At 46.1% G+C, this 23,763-nt stretch overlaps 1 protein-coding gene across 11 annotated transcripts in view; it reads left to right on the top strand.

Annotated features, from left to right (window-relative positions):
• Window positions 1–23,557, top strand: part of ANKS6 (ankyrin repeat and sterile alpha motif domain containing 6) — a 64,226-nt gene extending 40,669 nt beyond the window's left edge. For 5 of the 11 annotated variants that reach the window (XM_063649753.1, XM_063649752.1, XM_054501463.2 and 2 more), the window contains 4 exons: window positions 4,542–4,609; window positions 10,003–10,119; window positions 18,942–19,038; window positions 23,014–23,557. In XM_063649753.1, coding sequence (XP_063505823.1) covers window positions 4,542–4,609; window positions 10,003–10,119; window positions 18,942–19,038; window positions 23,014–23,063 — 332 coding nt within the window. In that variant the 3' untranslated portion in view covers window positions 23,064–23,557. Of the gene's footprint in view, window positions 1–4,541; window positions 4,615–9,581; window positions 9,617–10,002; window positions 10,120–18,941; window positions 19,284–23,013 lie in introns of those variants that run through there. The other 6 variants (XR_010123341.1, XR_010123340.1, XM_063649755.1 and 3 more) reach the window with 4 other exon arrangements.
• The last annotated feature ends 206 nt before the right edge of the window (window positions 23,558–23,763 follow it).

Below are 23,763 nucleotides of genomic sequence, written 5' to 3'. Positions count from 1 at the left end.
GTATGGGTGAGGGCGAGGAAAAGCAGCTGATGTCTGCTGTAGCCAGGAGAGCCTTGGAACCTGCCTTGTGAATTACAGCCTCTGCAGCCCCCCATGCGGGAATGATGAGGGAAGACGGAGTGGGTGGTAGGGCAGGAACAGAGGCTTTGCAGTCAGGCCCCAGGAAAGATAAAGGCAGATGAAGAAAGGAATCCCATCCTTTTAAACTGCCCTCTAGAGGCCCCTAGGAGCTGGGAGAGGGGAAAGAGGGAGGGAGCTTTGGTGAAACCTGGGGTCCAGGCAGGTGCAAATCGAGGAGTATAAATCAGCAGGGAGGAAAATCTGATTGTGTATGTGGCCCTCACAAATGCGTTTGCGGGCAGTTCGCTGCAGCTGCTGAGGAGGAGGGTGCTGAGCAGGTTCTGCTGAGCAAGATAAGTTGGAATCACTTGCACAGGCTCTAGTCTGTACTAAGTTGATAAATGCATGCTGCCACTGGTATCCTCCTTATTTGGGGGCTGCTTTTATTGTTTTGTCATCTCCAGTGTGATCATTTATCAAGGCCTCAGAGATTCACCAGCAAACTCATTCCTCCCCAACCATATTTTCTATGTAGAGTCTTGAGTTCTACACTCGTGAATTCTCCCACCTCTGAGGTTTTCAGGAATTGAAGCCCCTAGAGATTCAGTTAGGTATTTGTGCCCCATCGTTTTCCAAAAAAGAGTGGAGACAGTGGATGTCTGTATGGACTGCTTGTACCCACTCTCTTTCCCTCCTGTTCATTATTAAAAATGGTTTGCAAAGTCCTAATTGGGATGAAAAAAGAAGAGGGCCAATAGCACTTTCTTTGTAGAATAATTTCTGTGGTTCAGAAAGCTTAGTTTTCCTGTTGAGAGTTCGTGGGTCCTGAGGCAGCGAGCCCTTTGTCCTGTGGGTATATGATTGTTATAGGCCAGGGGCTGCAATCCATCCCCAAAGAGCTTTTTTTTTTTGAGACGGAGTCTTGTGTCTTGCTCTGTCACCCATGCTGGAGTGTAGTGGCGTGATCTCGGCTCACTGCAAGCTCCGCCTCCCGGGTTCACACCATTCTCCTGCCTCAGCCTCCTGAGTAGCTGGGACCACAGGTGCCCGCCACCACGCCCGGCTAATTTTTTTGTATTTTTAATAGAGACGGGGTTTCACCGTGTTAGCCAGGATGGTCTCGATCTCCTGACCTCGTGATCCGCCCACTTCGGCCTCCCAAAGTGCTCGGATTACAGGCGTGAGCCACTGTGCCTGGCCCCCAAAGAACTATTTTTATGATATTCTTCTGGGAAATATTTGGTCCCAGTCGAGGACACATGTGAGCTTTGCCCTGCCTCATCTCTCCATCTGCATTCCTCCTCTCTGGACTCCACCTGTTAGAAGCAGCAAGGCTGGTGACAGCATCACCTTCTCAGCCTCACATTTGTTCCAGGAAATTTTCTTGGGCAGTCCCCTGGATGCCCTAACCTATGCACCCAGGGGAACTCACAGGGAGACAAGACACATTCAACATAATGACATTACAGTGTATCACAAGGTGAGGTCATATCTGTTATCAGCAAAGCACCATGTGCCATGGAAGGCTCCCCTGGCGAGCAGGCACTCCAGCTGGACCACAATGCTGGGAAGAGCTGGGCAGTGGGGTGCCAGAGCCAACTGTTCAATTTGTAGGACATGCCCAAGCTGGTTGTTAAACACACCATTATTTACAAATTACATGAACTTAGAAGTAACTAAATTATAGAAATATAATGGTATATTGTACTTAAAATGTATTTTTTACTCATTTTGTATATTTTATTATCTGTGCTCTTGAGGTTGTGTATATGTCATATCTGCAGTGTGAATACCCCATAATGATGTGTTCCTACTGCGCATCTCTGCTCAGCTTCACTTTCAGGGGACATTAGATTGGTAGGTTGAAATTGGCTATGATGGGGGTATTTACACCATGGAAATTGGCAAATGCCGTCAATCAGGGCTTGCTTTTTTTTTTTTTTGAGACAGGGTCTTACTCTGTCACCCAGGCTGGGGTACAGTGGTGTGATCACAGTTCACTGCAGCCTCAACCTCCCTGGTCTCAAGCAATCCGGGGCTTGATTTGTTGTCTTATAGATATTGTCTACATGTAATCTAGGCAGTGATGGGAAAATGTTAACAATGAGGATTAAACTTAAAAGTTTGTTGTGTCTGTAGCCGTTATCTTGTGAATAGCACAAAAAATTGAGAAAATACTCTTCCAGTATTTGAAAACCATTATCTGATTCAGCCAAGTTGCTCACCTGAAGTTCCAACATAAGTCTTTGTTGTTTCTTTTTATCTTTCTTGTTCATATAACCAAAACTCTCAGCCAGTGTTCATGTTGGAACCATACTCCTTGGCTGTGGGTACAAGAGTAGGGCAAAAACAAATGAAAGCATTTGGTGAGAATCAATTGGCTATATGGAATTTATAAGAAAGAATATTATATTTTTTATTATTTGTAAATTGTGTGCTATAAATCCTTTATATTAGTAAAGTCTGCAATAGATTTATGTGCCTATATACATGCATCCATCTTCCCCCCGAGAACCAGTTGTTAAACATTTACCAGGACACCACCGTGGACAGAGGCTGCATGGGTAGGGAACAACAGCAGGAGCAAAGGTTTGGTGTCATGAAATACAACAGATTATGTGTGGATTGGGATTTGGTTTGTCTCATACATCCTCGCTCAGTAACCTCTCTACTGTGAAGCTTTCCCTAGTACCTTGGGCTGGGTCAGCTGTCCTCTCTGTCCCCACATCCACCTGTTCTTGCTCTTCACCATAGCATGCACTACCCATGAGAAAAGTGGAGAGTGGGTGCCTAGCACAGGCCTGGTAGCTAGACCACTGGGCTTGAGTCCCTGCTCTGCCATGGACTAGCAGGGTGACCTCACCCAAGATGTGGTATCGAGCCTTTCTGTGCCTCAGTTTCTCATCTGTAAATGGGGACAGTAATAGGATCTACCTCATTGGTGGTGTAAAGAGCAAGTGGGTCATCCATGTACAGGCTGGCTGATAGCACTGTGTATTAGCTTTCACCCTCCTCATCCTATCCTCCCAGCCACACTGAGCTTCATGACAGGGACCTCTCCATCCTTGCTACCTAGTGTCTATTGGGCACAGTGGTAGTCACTGCTGGAAGGAAGGAAGGAAAGGAAGGAAAGGAAGGAGGGAGGGAGGGAGGGAGGGAAGGAAGGTTGGTTGAATTAATGAGTTAAGAAGGAACCCAAGCCTCCTAATCACTTCTTTAAGCTGCATCCACTGCCTCACAACCTTTACACCTGCTCTTCCCTGTCTGGATGCTGCCTAATGCCCTTACTCCAGATATCTGCATAGTTCACTCCTTCATTTACTGCTCATAGATCACCTTATAGGAGAGTCTTTTCATGACCATCCCCTGTAAAACAGCGTTTGTAAAACTGGAAATGCTGTCATCTACCTTGATGCTGCTCTCTTCTTCCTTGCTGTCTTGCCTATCAGCCTTTGTTTGTTTGTTTGTTTGTTTGTTTGTTTGAGACAGGGTCTTGCTTTGTAGCCCAGGCTGGAGTGCAATTGTGTAGTGGCATAACTGCAGCTCACTGTGGCCTCAAACTCCTGGGCACAAGTGATCCTCCTGCTTCAGCCTCCTGAGTCGTTGGGACTACAGGCACACACATTACACCACCCAGCTAATTACTTTTAAATTTTTTGTAGAGATGAAATCTCGTTATAGTGCCAGGCCTGGTCTTGAACTTTTGGGCTCAAGTGATCCTTCATCCTTGGCCTCCCAAAGCCCTGGGATTACAGGCATGCACCACCTGCCTGGCCCCTATCAGCCTTCTTATTGTCTGTTTTGGTATCTATTGAGTCCCCAGTGCCTAGTTTGGCAAATCCCGATTGAATGTGTGAGTGAATATTTCTCCAAGCCCCTCAGGTGCTGGTTTTGTCTCCTTTTCTTTATTCTCCCTGTTCTGACACCCCAAATCATCTTCTTGTGCCCTTCTGGCTCTGCTGTTCCACATAGATGCCTTTTTCCTTCAGAAAGGCCACAGCCTCTGCACACTTGAGCCAAACCCTGGCTCTGGTCTGAAGCCCACCATCTTCTTTCTTAAGTTCTTCCTCACACTAGCTGAGGACTTGCTGGCATTGGCTTTTACTGCAGGCATTGGCATTTACGGTGCTTTCTCACACAGAAGGCAGAGTTTTAGTTCTGGCAGCTGGAACTCCCAGAACTTGAGGGTCGCAATCTGGAGGGAATCAATCAGTCCTGGCCCAGACTCTCTGTGTCTTCGCAGCCTGACGTGGGGTTTTGTCGATTGCTGAGGGCCTGCCTTGAGGGGAAGAGGGTGCAGGTAGCTCAGGACCCACCTCCAGCCTCATCTGCAGGAGCCCAGCTGAGATCAGCTTTCTGTGTTGGTGTTTCTTATAGAATTTCATTTGAAATAAGATTACCACTACTTTATAAAAGTTTGAAGACCACTTTACCAAATTCTAAAATGTGGTGTTTTTTTTTTTCACCTTTCTGTCTTGAAGATGAACTGACCGGAATCCTTAAGAAATTATCACTTGAGAAATATCAGCCCATTTTTGAGGAACAAGAGGTAAGAGTGCTCTTTTTGAATGTCAATTTAAATCTTACTGTAAAAGAAAACTTTGTCTAAATGTGTAGGTTTTCATTTTGCAAGCCTAGATTGATCTCTTGCACTGAGACAGCTGAGGAAATAGAATTCGTGCTCAGCGGGTTTAGTTCAGTTTGTTATTGTGAAATCCTGGGGATTTATGGCTTGCTTTGTTATGATAGAATTCTGTAATTTTGAGCTCTGCTCTCTCTCTCTAGAAAAGTTTCTTCCTGTCCTGAAAACATTTTTTTTTTGTTGTGTGTGATTGACTGGCAGACTTATAGGCTTAAAGTGGGCTAATAATAAACCGTAAGGAACCTGTGTTATGTGTCTGGATCTAGGGTCTGTGGTGGTCTGAGAGAGTTGCAATGTGTTTAAAAGCATTCAGATTCACATTAAAAAAAGAATACTGTTCTGCAGTTTGGCACTTCCTCAAAATATTAAACATAGAGTTACTGTATGACCCAGCAGTCCTACTCCTAGGTATATTCCCGAGAGAAATGAAGACACGTGTCCACACAGAAACTTGTATGCAAATGCTTGTAGCAGCATTATTCATGAAAGCCAAACTGTGGATACGACCCAAATGTCCATCGACTAATGAATGGATAAATAAAATATGCCTGTGCCATGGAATATTATTTGGCCATGAAAAGAATGAAATACTGGCACATGCTGCAACATGGATGAACCTGAACACATCTTGCAAAGTGGAAGAAACCAGTCACAAAAGGCACATAGGGTGTGCTTTCATTTATATGAAATGTCCAGACTAGGCAAATCTGTAGATACAAAAAGTAGATTCGTGGTTGCCAGAGAGTTGGGTGGAGGAGTGGGCGGGTAGAATGGGCAGAGTAGGGAGTGACTAGAATGGATACACGGTTTCTTTTGGGGATGATGAAAATGTTCTAAAATTGAGTGTGTGGTGATGGTTACACAACTCTGTGAATATACTAAAAATCATTGAATTGTATAAATAGGTGAATTGTATGGTAGATGAATTATATCTCAGTAAGCTGTTAAAAAATTTACTGTTTTAGCCAAGTAAAACTCCTCCACAGGCCCACCAGCCACCAGGGTATAATCACTGGTTTAGAACATTCTAGTGAGCAGCTTAGTAGGTAAAAACTGACACAATTGCAGAGCAATCATGAGAATCACTCATTGTCCCCACCAGACTTGAGATGCAGTTGAGGAGCTTGTATTTTAGTTCAAGAAACAAATAGGGTGCAGTAGCTTTCCTCTTCCTGTTTGCTTTTCTGCCATATGCAGTCTGCCATTCCTGCCTCCTTGGTGTTTTAAACCTTAGCAATGACTTTCTCCAAGAAATCTTTCCATATTGCTGATCGCTGCCTGCTTTTGCTGATATGTTTATGCCTTCTTGGAGTGTACAGAGAACACATCTCAAAGTACACTTCTGCTTCTTGAAGTATCATGTCCCTAGCTCATAGGGTGACATTTGTTCTGATTTATTGGCCTTACCCCTTTTTCTGACCTGGCATGTCTGCGAGTTCACCTGTCCTTCATCATTCAGAGGTTGTTGTGGTTGTCCAGCGTAGGGAACGGGGGTATGTTTCAGCTGACGTACAGAGCTTCGAGAATGTTCATGGTTAGAGGAAGGCAGGCTGTGCAGATTTGCTCTAATTTTAGTAACTCACCCACCTAGAAGTTTCTGCAACCTCTGGGGTCAGGGAGGAAGTTGGGGCCTGAGGCAGTGCCATGGGGAGGGCTGGCAGCCACTGGCTGAGGACCTCTCTGTGTGTTAGGTTCGTGTGAGGTTAGCTGAGGCAGTGCCCTTGTCTCTACTTGACACAGGTGCCTATGCTTGCTGGGGGCCAAGCTCAGGGTCTCTTCCTTTTACTTAGTTTCTCTCTGGCAACATATGAGCTGGTTACACTGTAGGGGTGCACTCTCTATATGGACCCACAACCCAGTGTTTTCCTTGGAGGCCTTAGTAGGACTGAGGTTTTAACCCTGCTGATTGCCACCAGACCCAGTCACCACAGCTTCAGGGGTATTTCTCAGTCCCTTGCAGAAACTCCTGGAAGTATCTGGCATGTAGATAGCACTTTTCCCTAGCTTCCAACAGTAAACAGTTCTCCCCATTAATATGCACTTATAGTTATCAGTGAGAATTTGGAAGAGGAATGAAGTTAATTCATGTTCTCATCTTGCCATTTTGAAGCTAAAGACAGACTAATAATTTTCATCTTTCTACCTGTATTAAGGTGGATTTGACTATGTGTATTGAAAAATACCAAAATAATGGTACCTTAAACAAAAAATAAGGTGATTTTTCCCACAGAAAGTTTGGAGATGAGTCATCTAGGCTCCTTCTAGCTCTCTACTCCACCCCCACTAGTGTATGTGGCTTGTCTCCTCAAAGTCCAATATGGCTATTGGAGCTCCAGCCATCACATCCACATTTCAGGCAGCAGGATGGAAGGAGACTGCAAAAGGACACGTTCCCTCCTTTTTAAAGAGACTTCCCCAAGTCCCACACAGTCTTTATTATATCTCATTTACCAAAAGTTTATCACCTGACAATACTTAACTGCAAAAGAAACTAAGAAATATGTTTTAACTGTGTGGAAATGTGCCCAGCTAAAAATTGGGATTCTGTTGCTTAAAAAAAATAGGGCATGAATATTGAAAGGATACTGGGATATTTCTGCCTCATTCCTGCTACCCCTTCACAAGTAGTCGTAGGAGAGGAATTCCGTCTCTGGTGCTCTCCACCTAGAATAAGCCTTGAGGGTTTGGCATCCCCCAGGGTTGACAGAGGTCAGAATTGGGAAGGTCAGTGCAGATGGAGAGGCAGAAGACTGATTGATTGATGCCGTCATTCATTCAGTCAGCAAACACATACTAAGTACTTGAGACCCTGCCCCTGCCAGACCCTCTGCCAGAGCCTGGTGCTGGGAAATGCAGATGCCCAGAATACTCTGGAGCCCAGAGAAGGGGGTCTATGAAATGAGGGCCACAGAAGACCTGGGCTGAGAGCTAAGCTGAACTTTGGAGAAAGAGGGGGAACAGACCTGGAAGGGCGTCTGAGAAGAGGGAGCAGGACTCATCGAGAGAGCCTGTGGTACTCTGGCTTGGCTGGGACTGGGCCAAGGCCAATCCATCAGGAGGAGGGAATGGAGCTTGACCAGTCAGGGCCTGGACAACGTGGACTTGCTTCTGTACACCACGGGCTTGAGGTAGATGCAGGCTGGAAGGTCTGTAGCCTCTGGTGTGGAGGTGGACAGGGGTTGGAAGGGCAGAAGGGGAAGAATAACTGGGAGGGAAAGACCAGTTAGGAGGTGGAGGGCCCCTCACCAAGAGGTCAGGTGCTGAGGATGTCAGAATCGCTGAGTACTGGCCATGGTGCCACGCTGGATGTGGGGTCCCTGCTAGGGGTTGGGATGGTGGGGAGAGACTCGTGTCCAGCAGGGCGGGGGGCAGGTGGTTTCCATTAAGACTGCATCACCTATCCATTGAGCCCCTCAGCACTCCGTGAGCTTTTATAAAACACCCAGGAGATGCCAGGAGCTTACTGTTGCCAGAGAGGTGGGGGTGCCTGCATCTCAGAGAGGGCTAAGGACTGGTTAAGGGAACAGACTCTTCCCCAATGACTCAAACCTGGCTGAAGGTTTTTGTTTGTTTTTAATCCAGAAAAGTAAAATGACTGTTAACAGAGAAAAGGAGAGGTGGGGGTGGGGAAAATTTCAGAAAGAAAATCTCTATCCCTACATAAATCAAATGTTTTAAAGAAAATGTTAATCTTGTTAGGTATGAGGGAATATAAAATAAAGCCTGCTTATAAAGTGAAAGACTAAGGATTTTCAAGAAGTTATGCAAGTTTTATTTTAAATGACAATAGCATATCTCTAAAGTGTAATAATATCTGGTAGTTTGTAAATGTAGATCATAAAGCTGTTTGTAAGCTCTTTGTAGATCCCGCATCCACCCTGTAATTTATATGGTGGGATTGTTTGTGATTTTTCGGTGGGGAAACTGAGGTAAGGCACCTGCCCAGGTCCCCCGGCAGTGAGTGGGAATTGGCACCCTATCTGTCTCCAGGGCAACACAGCCTCCTCCTGCTTAGCTCCGGCTGAAGACATGGGTGTGGGCAGCCAGTTCTTTGTCCCATCTCCCAGATAAGTGCTGTTGTTGGAGTCTGATTTGTAAAGCTGTAGCATTGTCTGCAATAGCAACTCCCCAAGGGGAAGGGCCCGGACTGGGGACCCAATCCCTTAATGCTTAGGGAAGGTCAAGTCGTGTGTTAACGAGGGGGCTATTGCCCTCAGGAAAAGCCCATGAGGGAGGCCAGGGAATCTGCGGCTGAAGGGTGATGTGGCATTGTGGAGAAGGGCGAGGATGCTGGAGCCCTCTGCCAGGGTTCAAAGCCAGGCCCTGCCACTTACTGGCCATGTTACATTGAGTGCTAAAAAAAAAAAAAAAAAAAAAAAAAAAAAAAAAGCTCTCTGTGCCTCAGTTTCCCTGTCTCCAAAGTGGGGATAGTGATCTACCCTGCCGATATCATGAGGGTTAAATGACTCAGTCTATCTGAAGTCTTCAGAAGGTGCTTTGCACACATAGTGCTAACTGCCCTCCTCTGGTCTGACGGTGAGACTGGCTTCCCAGTGGACCTGGATTGGATCCTGCCAGGTGTGGACCCCCATGCCAGAGGCCATTGTTGTCCGACATGCAGGGTGATGGATGTGCTTGCTTCATTGGAGCCACTTCTGACCTTCCCTCCACCTTGCCGTAGAGGAACAGGAGCCAGTGGAGCAGAGGGCCTGATTTCCTGTCCAGGGGCCAGGCAGGGCTGACAGAGCCATTGGGATCTCACCCATAGAAACCAAGGCTTGCAGTTTTGAGATGCCCTTATTCTGAGCTCTGCTCTCCTTCTGCATGGCCCTCTCTCCTTTATTGCTTCTGCTTATTTCCTCACTCTGTCTTTCCACAGTCTGTCTCTGTCTCGTGCATGGTGGGGGAGATGAGGTGAGTACTGCCATACGTTTGTACAGTATCTGATATTGTTAAAAGTACAGCAACATTGCAGTTACCTTTCTAACAGCAGGTCTTGGATTTCTCCTATTCTAGCCACCCAGATGACTATCCCAGAGATTTTCCTTACTTGGCTCATTTTAAGGGTCTTCCTAAAATGCATCTGTTCAGAAAATCCAAGAGCCAGATCTGAGGAGAGTTCATTTTTTAAAAATGTTTTCAACGAAGCTTTAAACATAAAGTCAGGACTTAGAAGTAGTAAATCATCATCAGTTTACTACTAATAAACACTCATAGCTCATAATCATGAGATTGCTGTTGTGACTGGGAAGAAACTGTGGCATCCAGCAGATGGTGGCGAATCCCCTCTCTCTCCCCAGGTGGACATGGAAGCGTTCCTCACGCTGACTGACGGTGACTTGAAGGAGCTGGGAATTAAGACAGATGGGTCCAGGCAGCAGATTCTGGCAGCAATTTCTGAACTCAATGCAGGCAAGGTACTGTTCTCCGTTTCTTGTATTTCCATGTTTCAGACATCTGAGAGCTTCACCAGGGTCCTGGGATCTTGGGAAGGTCTTACTTCCTCTCTCTGACAGTGAGCAAGAACTCACTACCTCCCAGCATGGCCTCTTCCCTTTTCAGACGTCCCCCATAAGGTTTCTCCCCAGATAGAGCTGAAATCTTCGCTCTGCTAATATCAATGCACAGGGCTAGGTGTGGCCCTCGGGAGCACTGTGAAAGCAGAGCCTCGAGCCTTTGGCTCAGACAGGCCCTGGGATCAGACTGGCCTGGGTTTGAATCCCAGCTCCTTCACTTATTCACTGTGTGGGGTGAGGCAAACACCTCTCTGAGCCTCACTGTCCCCATCTGTAGGGTGGGGATGATGGTGTTGTGTCAAGGACTAAAATGCTCAGCAGAGCTCCTGGCACACAGAGAGCCGTCAGTCACTATTGTCGGCTTCCCAAATTTTTGTCTCATGTTAAATTTCTTATCAGCTTTAAAGCTAAATATATCAATGCCCCCACCCGGCGCCCACCCAAAGGCACACACACACCAAAAACAAAAAAGAACCACAAAAATAAAAAAGACAAATCACCACTCACTTTGCAAGCTTCGTTGTAGTTGCTATTGGGCTATTGGAACTCCTTTGCTGTCTGCTTTTTTTCTTAATAAAGGGTGGCTTTTTTTTTTTTTTTCCAGCAACAATGTGCAGTACCTGTTTACCTGCTGCTTTTTCACACTTTGCCTAACAGCTTTCCACTTGTTGGACAATAGTCTCATGCCTGGAATTTTGCTATTATGAATATTGCCATAATGGACATCTCTGCTTTTTCCTCTTTCTTTTTTTTCTTTTTTTGTTGCTGTTCCTTGGGCTGTGTTCCACGATATGTGGAGATATCAGAGAGCATGGCCACTCTTATGGTTCTTTCTGTATGTTGCTGGACTATGCACAGAAATATTGAACAGACACATACCACCAGCAGCAAATAAATATTTACGTAGTACTTTATCATCTACAAATCACTGCATACGTTTCCTCATCAGTCCTGTAGACAGCCCAAGGAGGCCGATGTCCTTACACTTACCTTGTCTGGCTGGTGAGGGTGCACAGTCTAGGGAGGGGAGCATGGTGCCCAGGTCACGTGGTGCTGGGCAGTGGAGGGAGACTCTAAACCGAGGCCTCCTGGCTTCTTTCTCTTCACCTCTCTGCAGCACTGTGCTGTGCAGAGGCGGCTCCTCTCAGTCCTGCCAGGGTTGGAGGTGGTGGTTTTTGTTGTCACTGTCGTCATTCTTCTTACCTGCCTGAAGGCTATAAGGTGATCCTTCAAAGGGATGCCCTTAGCATTGCTTTGAGCATCCCAAGGCCAAGTAGTTTTCCCCCAGTCTTTACTACTTCCTTCTCCTCTGTAAATGGCTGGATTCTAAACATTTCTTGGTTGTTGCGTGCATCCTGTACTAAACAGGCCCCATCAGGAGAAGCAGAAGGGACAGCTGTTAGTGGTCCTGCTTAGGGGCCCAGCTCACCAGCTCACAACCAAGAGGCCCAGGTGCCTGTAACATGCCAGGCCAAAGGCACCACTCAATCCCACCTCATTTTACATATAGGGAAGCCCAGGCTCAGAGTTGGGCAGTGATGCCGGGATTCCGGACCAGCACTGCTTCTGCTCTGCTGTTAGATGTCATGGGGGAGGGCAGGGGGGTAAGGCAGGTATGGAGGTTATCAGAGGCGGGCAGATCTCGGCTGTTAGGAAGGGCAGGAAATCGTCCAGGAAACCGAAGCCTGAGGGTGGCTCACAGAAGGCGAATCAACCAAAACAATCTCTAAAGACTGGGGCATTGATTTATTCATGAAGAAGAGCCTTTATGTCTCAGGCACCGTGTGGGTATTGACCATTCAGAATCACTCTGTGCCAAGCATTGTGCTCTGAGCATGTCACACATTATAGTCATTCATTTAATCCTTACGAAAGCCGCAGAAGTCAGTTTCAGTTTATAGATGAGGAAACCAAGGCTCAGAGAAGTTGAGGAATTCACCCAAGGGCTCCAACTGCCTCGATGTAGCTAACCCACAGCACATAAAGGAGAGGCAGGTGGTGCTGTGAGAGCTGGCTTAGAATCAGGGCTGAGAAGACATCCCTGAGGAAGTGGCAAGGCAGCTGAGACCTGAAGCAAGAGTGGAAACCACTGGTTAGAGGGGTAGTAGAAAAGTGCGGAGCAGGCAGAGGGAAGCACACGTGCAAAGGCCCTGTAGTGAGGTGTGCAGTGTGTTTAAAGAACTAAAGGAATGGCTGGAGCGCAGAGCAAGAGACATGACATGTGGGGAGGCCCAAGGGACAGAGCAAGGCACCCAGGGTGGTAAAGGGTGACTCAGTCAAGTAAGGGTAAGGGCTTTGGGGAGGGGAGGTGGGTGAGTGATGGTGGGGCGGGGGAGGGCTGTGGCCCAGGCGTTAGAGGACCCTTTCACCTCCCGGCCTCCAGAGGCCAGATGTGTGAGCCAAGGAGAGGATGGAGTGAGTAAAATCCAAGCTTAAGCCAGTTAAGGAAGAAGGACAGAAAAGGTTCTGGAGGCAGGGCCAGTGAGAGGACAGGCCAGGAGCTGATGCCACCAGATGGCAACTGCTAATGCTTCCGGAACCTCCCCGTGCCCTCTGTGGCTGTGGCCTCCTTCGCCCAGGATCACAAAAAGCAGACAGACCGGGCTAGTTTGCAAACCTTAGGAAACTTAACTGACATCATCAGAGTGAATGATGTGACATCTTGAGCCCATCCCGATGGAGGACATCGTTCTTAAAGTTTATATAAACTAGAGCCTTTTTTCAGTTCCCTCTCAAATTCATCCCCCCCCCCCCCCCACCCATTCCCTGTTCTGTGACAGTCTGCATCCTATACTAAACAGGCCCCATCAGGAGAAGCAGAAGGGACAGCTGTTAGTGGTCCTGCTTAGGGGCCCAGCTCACCAGCTCACAACCAAGAGGCCAAGGTGCCTGTGACATGCCAGGCCAAAGGCACCACTTAATCCCACCCATGTCCCTCCAACAGGCAGCATCCACCCTGCAAAGTCAGGCAGTTCCACACAGTAATAGGTGCAAGGGGAAGGAGCCGATCTGAACCACTTCCCTGGAGAAAGACCCTGTTATTCAAGAGTAAACAATACCAGATAAAGTCCTCTGGAAGTGAGGACCATGTATCATCATAAGTCATAGAGAAAAGGCATGTTTAGAAGTGTAATAGTACAAAAGCAAATTTAACTTCTACTGCATTGTTTTAAGTTAGCACTGCAACTGCGTGCTGGTTCGTAGATGTGCAAAGAGCTCTTCAGGCCAAAGGTGGCTTCCAAGAGCCGGTTCACTGCCCTTACAGCCTTCAGATGCTCTGGGCCTTGGCTATTCTAGACTGGACTTGCCTGACCTTGACATCAAGGGTTCCTGCCTCTTTGATTTTGCTATAGGGCATGAACTTCTCTTTGTAACATTCATACTTTTTCTTTTGCAACGCAAGCTTGGCCAACCAAGAGAGAGTACCCATTGTGGCTCTAGTGCTCTGTACACATTAGAAAGCCCAGACCAGGACACATGAGACGGGGAGGCCCAGCTTTCCTTGCCCGCAGTGTCTTTCTAGCTGTGGTCCACAGCATGCTGGTGGGTTTTAGAATCCATTTAATGGGGCATGAGCAGCACATTTTAGAAAATAGAATAGAAAATAGCAACATGCTTTTGCAGATAGAAAGGACAAAATGTTTCAGTTACATACGTTTACATGAAAACAGGGTGTGATATAAAATGCTTTTTTTACACAATCAATAAGATTGAGCATTTTGGCCTAAAATTTTTTAAGTGAATATTAACTAAAAACCTGGCTCATAATATAATAACATCAGCAAGTCTTATTAGGCATAGTAATATTAGCAAAACATTGTGGACCCTCAGCCTGCAAGCCACATCACTTCCAGTGAACCCACCCCAGTATTGGAATTGTAATGTGTGCTCGAGTCTGCTCATTAGTTTGTTAGTTTCGGATGAGTTATATATTGGAGGTTTACCAGAAATGAGGAGTTAGTTGGTCCTAAGTCATTGTTTCTTTCTGTTGCCCTTTTTTTTTGTGATTGTCAATGCAGTGCATATTGATTTTATTAAATTTACACAGTACCAAAATGGTGAAAAGAATTTTTTAAAGAAATCACAATCCAATCACTCAGAGGCCAACATTGTTCACCTTTGGCAGATTACTCTGCAGTGTTTTGTGTCCTTTTTTTTGTTTTTTCTTTTTTAAAGAGATGGGGTCTTCCTGTGTTGCCCAGGCTGGCCTCAAACTCCTGGCCTCAAAGGATCTTCCCACCTCAGCCTCTTGAGTAGCTTGGACTATAAGCACGCATCACCACACCCTTAAATTTTTGTAAAATATGACTGAGATAAATTTGGGTCTATAATTTTATATCCTGCTTTCTTTAATATGAAATATATGCAGCTATTCATGTCATTAAGAACTCTTTTTCGTATAAATTTGCATAGATGTGCTAAAATTAATTTTTAAAAAATTCCTACCTGTTATGTAGATTTTCAAACTTTGTATAAATGGTGCTGCAATGGACAGCTTTGTGTCTAAGGCCTTCTGATCCTCACAGTGGATGTCTAAAAGTGGAATTACTGAGTCAAAGAGTCGGAATCAAGGTATATGTACATCTGAATAACTTTCCAGAAAGAGCCAGTGAACAGTTACATTAGCTGTGAGTGTGTGAGAGTTTGTTGTTCGTTTCACTGCAGCTTTACCAGTATTACTATCAGTTTGTTTTTTAATCTTTATTAATTTGATAGGCAAAAAAGATACCTTGTTTTAATTTGTATTTTTTGAAATGCTAGATAGGTGAACCTTTTTTCTACATTTAATGGCTGTTTTTTTTTCCTTTTGAGAGTTATCACGCAGGTCCTTTGAAACTCAGGGGTTTTTAAAGGGCAATTATCGTTATCATCTTCAATCAGTTGTGAATGCAGGAAACAATTATGGTTTTAATCATCTACAGCTCCCTCCTAAGGTTAGCAGGCAGCGAGGGCCGGAACCCTGTCTTGCCCTGACCTCGTTTCTCAGGCAATTAAGGCTGAGATGGTGTTTAATAATAAAATTGCTGTCAACCCTTCCATTTACATTTTAGCCCTCTGCAGTTTGCACAGTGCCACCCCATTCATTATCTCAGGGTGAGCTTCAGTGCAACACTGGCAGGTAACATCCCCATTTTACAGATGCTTAGCGGAAAAGGGGCGGGCCTGGGATGCTGGCACTAATCAGTGGTAGAGTGGGGATTCCAGATCCTCTGACTTGGCATCCAATGCTCTGTCATACCCTCCAGCCTTTGGATTGTGTTGATGGAATCTGGAGGGCATTTTCCTAGCTTATTTAAAATTATTTGGATGGGTTGGGATGAAGGGAGAATCTTACTGTCCTCTCGAGTCTAGGAGGCCTCATCAGCCCAAGAGGTGTCTGTGGGGGGGTCTGGAGAGGGGCCCCTCTGGGCTATGGGGAGTCCATGAAATGAAAGAAAGTTTGAAGTCTAGGCTCATTCAGTGGATTTTTCCCCCTTTTCACTGTTAGTAGAGAACAATCTGCCAGAGATTTATATTAATTTATATTAATTTACTTTATATTTTGACCATATTTATTAATTTTTAAAAATATGTTTAATCCACTGCTGCCTTCTGAGGATAGGACCTGTCTGCCTCCAGCTACCCACACAGGGTCTGTTGGGGAAATGTGCTAAAATTAATTTTTAAAAAATTCCTACCTGTTGATTATATAGATTTTCAAACTTTGTATAAATGGTGCTGCAATGGACAGCTTTGTGTCTGAGGCCTTCTAATCATCTCACAGCCATCACTTGAGGGACTGTTATCATCCCTGTTTTGTAGATGAGGAAACCAAGGCCCAGGGAGATTAAGTATCTTGCTCAGGGTGACCCAGCTAGCAAATGGGAGAAATGGGCTCCAAACCTAGACTGTGACAGGGTCTCGCTCTGTTGCCCAGGCTGGAGTTGACCTCCTGGGCTCAAGTGATCCTCCCACCTCAGTCTCCAAGTAGCTGGGACTACAGGTGCATGCTGCATGCCCAGCCCAGTTTCTGTTATTTGTTGTTGTTGTTGTTGTTTTTAATTTTTTATTTCCATAGATTATTGGGGAACAGGTGGTGTTTAGTTACATGAGTAAGTTCTTTCACGGTGGTTTGTGAGATTTTAGTGCACCCATCACCCAAGCCGTATACACTGCCCCCTATATGTAGTCTTTTATCCTTCACCCACTTCCCATCCTTTCCCCCTCTGTCCCCCAAAGTCCATTGTGTCATTCTTAATGCCTTTGCATCCTCCTAGCTTAGCTCCCACTTACAAGTGAGAACATATTATGTTTGGTTACTTGAGTCCTGAGTTACTTCACTTAGAATAATAGTCTCCCTCACTTAGAATAATAGTCTCCAATCTCATCCAGGTCACTGCGAATGCCATTAATTCATCCCTCTTTACAGATGTATAGTATTCCATCATATATATATATAGATCTATATAGATATATAGATATATAGATATATCTCACAGTTTCTTTATCCACTCGATGATTGGTGGGCATTTGGGTTGGTTCCACGATTTTGCAATTGTGAATTGTGCTGCTATAGGCGTGTGTGTGCAAGTATCTTTTTCATATAATGGCTTCTTTTCCTCTGGTTAGATACCCAGTGGTGGGATTGCTGGATCAAATGGTAGTTCTACTTTTAGTTCTATAAGGAATCTCCGCACTGTTTTCCATAGTGATAGTACTAGTTTATATTCCCACCAGCAATGTAGAAATGTTCCCTTTTCACCACCTCCATTCCAGCATCTACTGTTTTTTGTTTTTTTTTATTATGGCCATTCTTGCAGGAGTAAGGTGGTATCACATTGTGGTTTTGATTTACATTTCCCTGGTCATTAATGATGTTGAGCATTTTTTCATATGTTTGCTGGCCATTTGTATATCTTCTTTTGAAAATTGTCCATTCATGTCCTTAGCCCATTTTTGATGGGATTGTTTGTTTTTTTCTTGTTGATTTGGTTGAATTCATTGTAGATTCTGGATATTAGTCCTTTGTCAGATGTATAGATTGTGAAGATTTTTTTTCCCACTCTGTGGGTTTTCTGTTTACTCTGCTGACTGTTCCTTTTGCCATGCAAAAGCTCTTTAGTTTAATTAAGTCCCAGCTATTTACCTTTGTTTTTATTGCATTTGCTTTTGGGTTCTTGGTCATGAAATCCTTGCCTAAGCCAATGTATAGAAGCGTTTTTCCAATGTTACCTTCTAGAATTTTTATAGTTTCAGGTCTTAGATTTAAATCTTTAATCCATCTTGAGTTGATTTTTGAATAAGCTGAGAATTGAGGATCTAATTTCATTCTCCTACATGTGGCTAGCCAGTTATCCCAGCACCATTGGTTGAAAAGGGTGTCCTTTCCCCACTTTATGTTTTTGTTTGCTTTCTCAAAGGTCAGTTGGCTGTAAGTATTTGGGTTTATTTCTGGGTTCTCCATTCTGTTCCATTGGTCTATGTGACTATTTTTATAGCAGTACCATGCTGTTTTGGTGACTATGGCCTTATAGTATAGTTTGAAATCAGGTAACGTGATGCCTCCACATTTGTTCTTTTTGCTTATTCTTGCTTTGGCTATGCGGGCTCTTTTTCAGTCCATGTGAATTTTAGAATTGTTTTTTCTAATTTTGTGGAGAATGATGGTGATATTTTTATGGGAATTGCATTGAATTTGTAGATTGCTTTTGGCAATATGGGTATTTTCACAATATTGATTCTCTCCATCCATGAGCATGGGATGTGTTTCCACTTGTTTGTGTCATCTACGATTTATTTCAGTGGTGTTTTCTAGTTTTCCTTGTAGAGGTCTTTCACCTCCTTGGTTAGGTATATTCCTAAGTATTTTATTTATTTATTTTTTTGCAGCTATTATAAAAGGGGTTGAGTTCTTGATTCGATTCTCAGCTTGGTCGCTGTTGTTGTATAGAAGAACTACTAATTTGTGTACGTTAATCTTGTATCCAGAAATTTTGCTGAATTCTTTTATCAGTTCTAGGAGCTTTCTGGAACTGTCTTTAGGGTTTTCTAGGTTAATGATCATGTCATCAGCAAACAGCAACAGTTTGACTTCCTGTCTAATTGCTCTGGCTAGGACCCAGTCTCTGTTCTTAACCTCTGAGTATTGCAGCCTCTGAGCCTGGTATGCAGTGATGATGTTTTCTGGGCTCAACGGAACATTCACATCCACCCTCTTTTCTCATCTGAAAATGTGTGTATGGGGGCAGGGGGCGTTGTAGGAATAGAGTGAGAAGTGAATCTCTGTGAAGACAAATCTGGCAGCTTTTGGGCAAAGGGAAGCAAAGGCAGTTTAAACTCTTATCCTGTAGCAGAAGGAAACTTGGCTCCCATTGAATTTTCTGGAAATCTGAGGACTGGAAAGATGCACAGAGGCACACGAAAGGAGACCTCGAATCCGGGCCGTGCGACTCGGGAGGAGTCAGTCTTGCCCTGGACTCGGCTCCCACTCTGTCCAGGGGTTTGGGGTCCTGCATCCCGGGGCCTCTGCAGCATTGACAGGCTGCGATGGTGGGTGCTGGGGAGATTCTGACTCAGTATGTTTTTATTGAACTCGGTACTCTTTCAATTAGGTAATTTATTTTCCCCAAGACACCCATGGGTTTTTGAAGTATGAGTTGAACATTAACAACACTGTGTCAATTGAATTAATGGTTAAAAGGTTTAATAAGACTTTCTGTGTCTGTTTTCAATTTCCTCCACAGGGACGCGAGAGACAAATTTTACAGGAAACCATTCACAACTTTCACTCTTCCTTTGAGAGCAGTGCCAGCAACACCAGGGCCCCTGGCAACAGCCCCTGTGCGTGATCCTCCTTCCCGCAGCCACCAGCGTGAGCTCTCTGAATCCCGGGACCCTTTCACATGGCCACAGCCCCAGCCCTGCCCCCGTCACACTGCTGTGCCTTAGTCACGTTGTTCCCTTTGCTCAGGATGCCCACTTCACGTCCACTGCATTCATTGGTAGTACTTGTTGCTGCAACAAACTTCAACACACAGAGACAGATTCCCATGTAACAGTCCAGTGGGAGTGCTTCTGCTTGGCAGGTTGGTTCACACAGTGATGCAGGGACTCAGCTCCTTTCATCCTGTGCTCTGCCCTCCCCGGGAGCCTCAGAGTTTGCTTCTGGCTGGCGGCAAGGGGAAGGGACGATGGAGAAGGCACGGCTGCTTCTTACCTGCCTTGCTCTTAACTGACACACATCACTCCTGCTCAGGTCCCCTTGGCCACTGGTAGTCATGTGGCCCCACCTGGATGCAGAGGAGGCCGGGATGTGCAGTCTCCATGTAGTGGCTTCCCAGCAACAACTTTTGACTTAGATGGGGGGTATGTATTATGGTGAGAGGTTAGCCTTCCTGCCACATCTTCCCTTAAAACTTCTAACTTGTCCCTCCTAGTCCAAGTCACCTGTCAGATGAAGTATTTTTTGACCGCCTTTCAGCCACCGGGTCCCTTAGTGCTGTGTATGTGACTGCTCTAGCATTCCACTGCACCTGCTGCATACAGCTTACAGCATGCGTTCGAGATGTGTATGTCGAACGCATTTTTCTTTATTGCAAAGACAGTCTATTATAGAAGGAAAGAAGTGGAGGCCTGCTGTGTGGATCCCTTCTTCTTCCTAGCTTTCAGTTTCCTTATCTGCAAAGTGGAAGGTCAGACCAGACGATGCTCTGGTACTCCACAGTGCTCACCTGTATCACTGCAGGGCTTTCTGCACTGAAAGTGGAAGCAGAAGACTAATGGGTCACATTGTGAAAGGCCTCTGGTGCTCAAAGTTTCTAGGCAAAGAAGTGAAAATTTGGTATTTTCTCTACATCCTGTTAATGCTGTGTTCCTCAAAAGGGAATTGGCTTGTGTAGTTTCCTACCATATCATATTTTATTAAATTAGAGGGGCCCTGACTTTTAAAACCCACTGGATTCTGAAGTGTTTTCCAGTGAGTGACTCATTCAGCCAGTGCTTGTTGCATTTATGTTAGCTACCAGGTGCCAAGTGTGCAGACACAATACAGAGCCTTCAGGCTGTCGACAGGCAAGAGAACACCTGTAAATAGATGGTCCCGACATTGAGAGGCAGCATGGTAGAGTGGGCAGACCTTGTGCTCTGGACTCAGGTTCAAAGTTCAGATGCAGCTCAATGGCCTCTTAGTTGGAGCTTAGAACCAGTATGCCCAAAGTGCAGGAAGTACCTAGTCGATGGTAGGCTGCACAGAATTCTAATGTCTACCCTGAGCCGTGCTGAGCCACAAGTTGGTCTCCTTGGGAGGTGCCATCTCTCATCTGTCCCTCCCCCAGCCATGAAACCGCACTCCCCTATGCTGGCTTTCAGAGGCCATCATTAACTTACTGCCCAGAGCCTCGTAGTTTTCTTCCCCTGCCCTGATAGTTGGGTGTTTTTCCTCTAAATCCTCTCAGCCTTCCACATGCAGAAGCCAGCTTTCCACAGGACTGAAGACAAAGTGTTTCATTTAGCTGTTACTGACAGACACCTTTACAAAGGTTTCTCATGTCCCAGCCTTTTTAAGGAGACACACTCATTCATCCCCTACTGTGTGCTGGCAGTTTTACCTTTGTCATTTCATCCTCATGGCCACCCTGGAGGTGGCATTGTGTAACCTCATCTTGTACATCCAGGAAATGGATGCTTAGGAGAGGGAAGCTGCTTGCCAGTTAAACAGCCCAGAAGGAGCAGATCTGGGGTCAGAACTGGAGCAGTGGGCTTGTAAGCCTGTGCCTTTTCCACTAACTCCTATAGACTCCTGGAGCTAGAAGCACTTGTGATTCTTGTTTTAATTTACTGATGGCTTCAGGGGTTAACAGTAGGCCTAGAATTGTTTACCTCTGAAATTCATGGCCCCTGACATTATGTGCTTTGAGGTTTTGTGCCTGCCTTTTGCTGTGGTCCTGTTTTTTTCATAACAATATACTGGTATAGCTTCCACTCAGGTAAGTTTGATTGAACAATGATACACAGCTGTGCCGGGGGGTCACCTTTTCATAAATGTAGACCTCCACGAACTCTTGGATGACCCTGGACGGAGCTGGGCTATTCCCATTTTGCAGACAGGACAGCAGAGGCTCCAGACAATGCCTCTCTTTTCTTTTTCACTGGACTCAAGTGTCTGAGGCTTTTCCTCCTAGGAAGTTTGTGTGCTGGTTCACAAGAGGTCCCTGGCACCCTTTCTGGGGATGTTTGGATGCGGCTGGTAGGCAGAGAAGAGAAAGGGCACCCCAGCGGGGGCATGTGCAGAGACAGCACAGAACATGTAGGTTATAGATCGTCAGGGAGGAGGGGTCAGTTGGGTGCTTGTTTTTCTGATTTTTGGTCCTTGATCAACCCCTTCCCTAACCACACGTGTCCCCAGCCTGCCTGTGGCTGTTCCCCCAACAAGAAGCACCTCCCTTGCTCTGTGACCTTCACCAGCATTTCCCAAAAGTATGCTCCTTGGAACCCTAGTTCCACAGGATGTTAATAGGTTTTTCATAAAGAAAAGTAGGGTGCATATGTGAAAGTGGGGTGAGGTTCCCTGGTCAAGTAGGTTTGGCAGACACTAAAGCAAGCTACACGATCATCTTTGCTGCAGGCCTCTCATAACCTTCAGCATGCCAGCATGTGTCAGGCCTCTTCACAGGGCCAAGAAGCTCGTAGCATCTCCCACATTACTCTCATCACTTCTCCAAGGTGCTTTTGCAAGACTGGAATTCCTTGGACACCATTGGGGAAGCCCCGCTTTGACTGGAACAGCGGCAACCAAGAGGCCTTGCAGCCCTGGGAGTGGGTCAGGGCCCTTGGTGGTCATCTTTTTCTCCCCAGCAGCTCTCTGCAGAGGTGGTCTGCTTGGCAGTGGGACATCAGGGACGGGGCCTGCTTTGAGATGGCAGGGTCCCTGTTCCGCGAGCTCTCCAGCCTGAGGGCATTGAGCTGAGGCTCCACCCTGAGCTCTCCTGCAGGGTGGAGGGCATTGTTTCCCAGCACCCAGGCAGTGTCTTGCTGGTGTGTCCTGGGTGCTGGATGTCCAAGTCCCTGCTGGCCACGGAGGGCTCCTGCCTGTCTTCTTCAGCGCCACAAAATTATATGGAGGCCAGCTGGTTTTGTGAGGAGATTGTTTATTTTTTAATTGTTTTGTTTACCAAACGTTTACTGAGCATCTACCCTGTGCCAGCCCTACTCGTGCGCTCTGTCTCCAAAGATGAAAAAGGACTTCTCTGCCCTCAAGGGAACCCCACAGTATCTTAGAGGAGACAAGCACGTCGGTGAGATGGTGCGGTGATGAAGCGTGCTGGGTATATGGCTCAGGGAAAGTCATCGATGATGGCTCAGGCTCAGCCTGGGCAGGCCCCAGAGGAGAGAGCTGGAGTGGGGCCTCAAAGGGCAGGTTTAGGCAGAAAAGAGAAAGGGCATTCCAGCTGGGGCATGTGCAAAGGCAGCACATAATGTGTAAGTTCTAGATCGTCAGGGAGGAAGGGTCAGTTGGGTGCCTGTTTTTCTGTTTTTAGTCCTTTAAAATGAATAGAAGCAACCTGTTACCCTGGAAAGAGCACTGGACATAGTTAGACCTAGTGCTGCGTGATGTTGAGCACGTTTCTACTTCCCTTTGAGTCTCAGTTTCCCTTTTGGTTACAGGGGGATAGTAGCCCCCAGGGATCATGTGAAAGTGAGAAAGCCCTTTTCACACTGTGGAGCGGTGCAGATGTGGGAAACCTCAAAGATGGTTGCATATTTTAAATCCTTTCATCTCTCATCTCTCTTTCTTCTCTCCCTTCTGCCCTCACATAGCCATGGCTGGGTGGGTGAGGCCAGAAGAAACTGCCTCCGGCAAGAGGTAGCAGCCGCTGAGGTGGCTCTGCTGGCATCGGAGCCCACAGAAGTGAGGAGTGGCCGATGGACCTGCCCTCCAAATGTGCCTGACTCTGGGTCTTGCTGTCATTGGATTTCCCGGTATGGTAGACAGAAAGATAGTTTGACCAAGTCGTAGAAGCTGATCCAGCGGGTAAAAAGGGGGCAGGGAACCCGTCTCTTTTGTTCTTGCCTCGGAGCTGCCTGAAGACATGGGCCAGGCCAGAGGCTGGACAACTTTGGACAGATATGCTGACCTGTGCTTCCAAGTAAATGCCTCCTGAAGAGCCCGGGACCCTTCCTGGGAGAATTCTGCAGCCAGAATGAAGGTGCCGTCAGCAGGAGGCACTGTGAAGCACCATCCTGTCGCTGTCCTTGTCCATTCCTAGCAAGTTAATTGTGTCTTGTTAACCAGCAGTTCCCGTTCAATGTGTAAAGAGACCTGATGTTTTCCCTAATAAAGCCGATACCAGATTTTGCAGGACTGGCCTGCAGAAGGAGTCTCCCTGGGTGAGGTGGGTCCTCTGGCCTCAGGGGGCTCTGCTCCTCCTTAACATGCAGCCTAAGAGTGGATTTAGACCCTGCCTTAATTTCAGCCCCCCAGCTGAGAATCCGGTCCCAAAAATAACAGTTGTTGTTGCCAAAGCTTGGGAATGACAGAAGGGAAATCCACACAGAATCACGGGTAGT

This window comes from Pongo pygmaeus, chromosome 13 (genome assembly GCF_028885625.2).
Source record: "Pongo pygmaeus isolate AG05252 chromosome 13, NHGRI_mPonPyg2-v2.0_pri, whole genome shotgun sequence".
Lineage (NCBI taxonomy): Eukaryota > Metazoa > Chordata > Mammalia > Primates > Hominidae > Pongo > Pongo pygmaeus.
The sequence above is the reverse complement of the archived record's forward strand: the minus strand, read 5'-3'. Positions and strand labels throughout refer to the sequence as shown.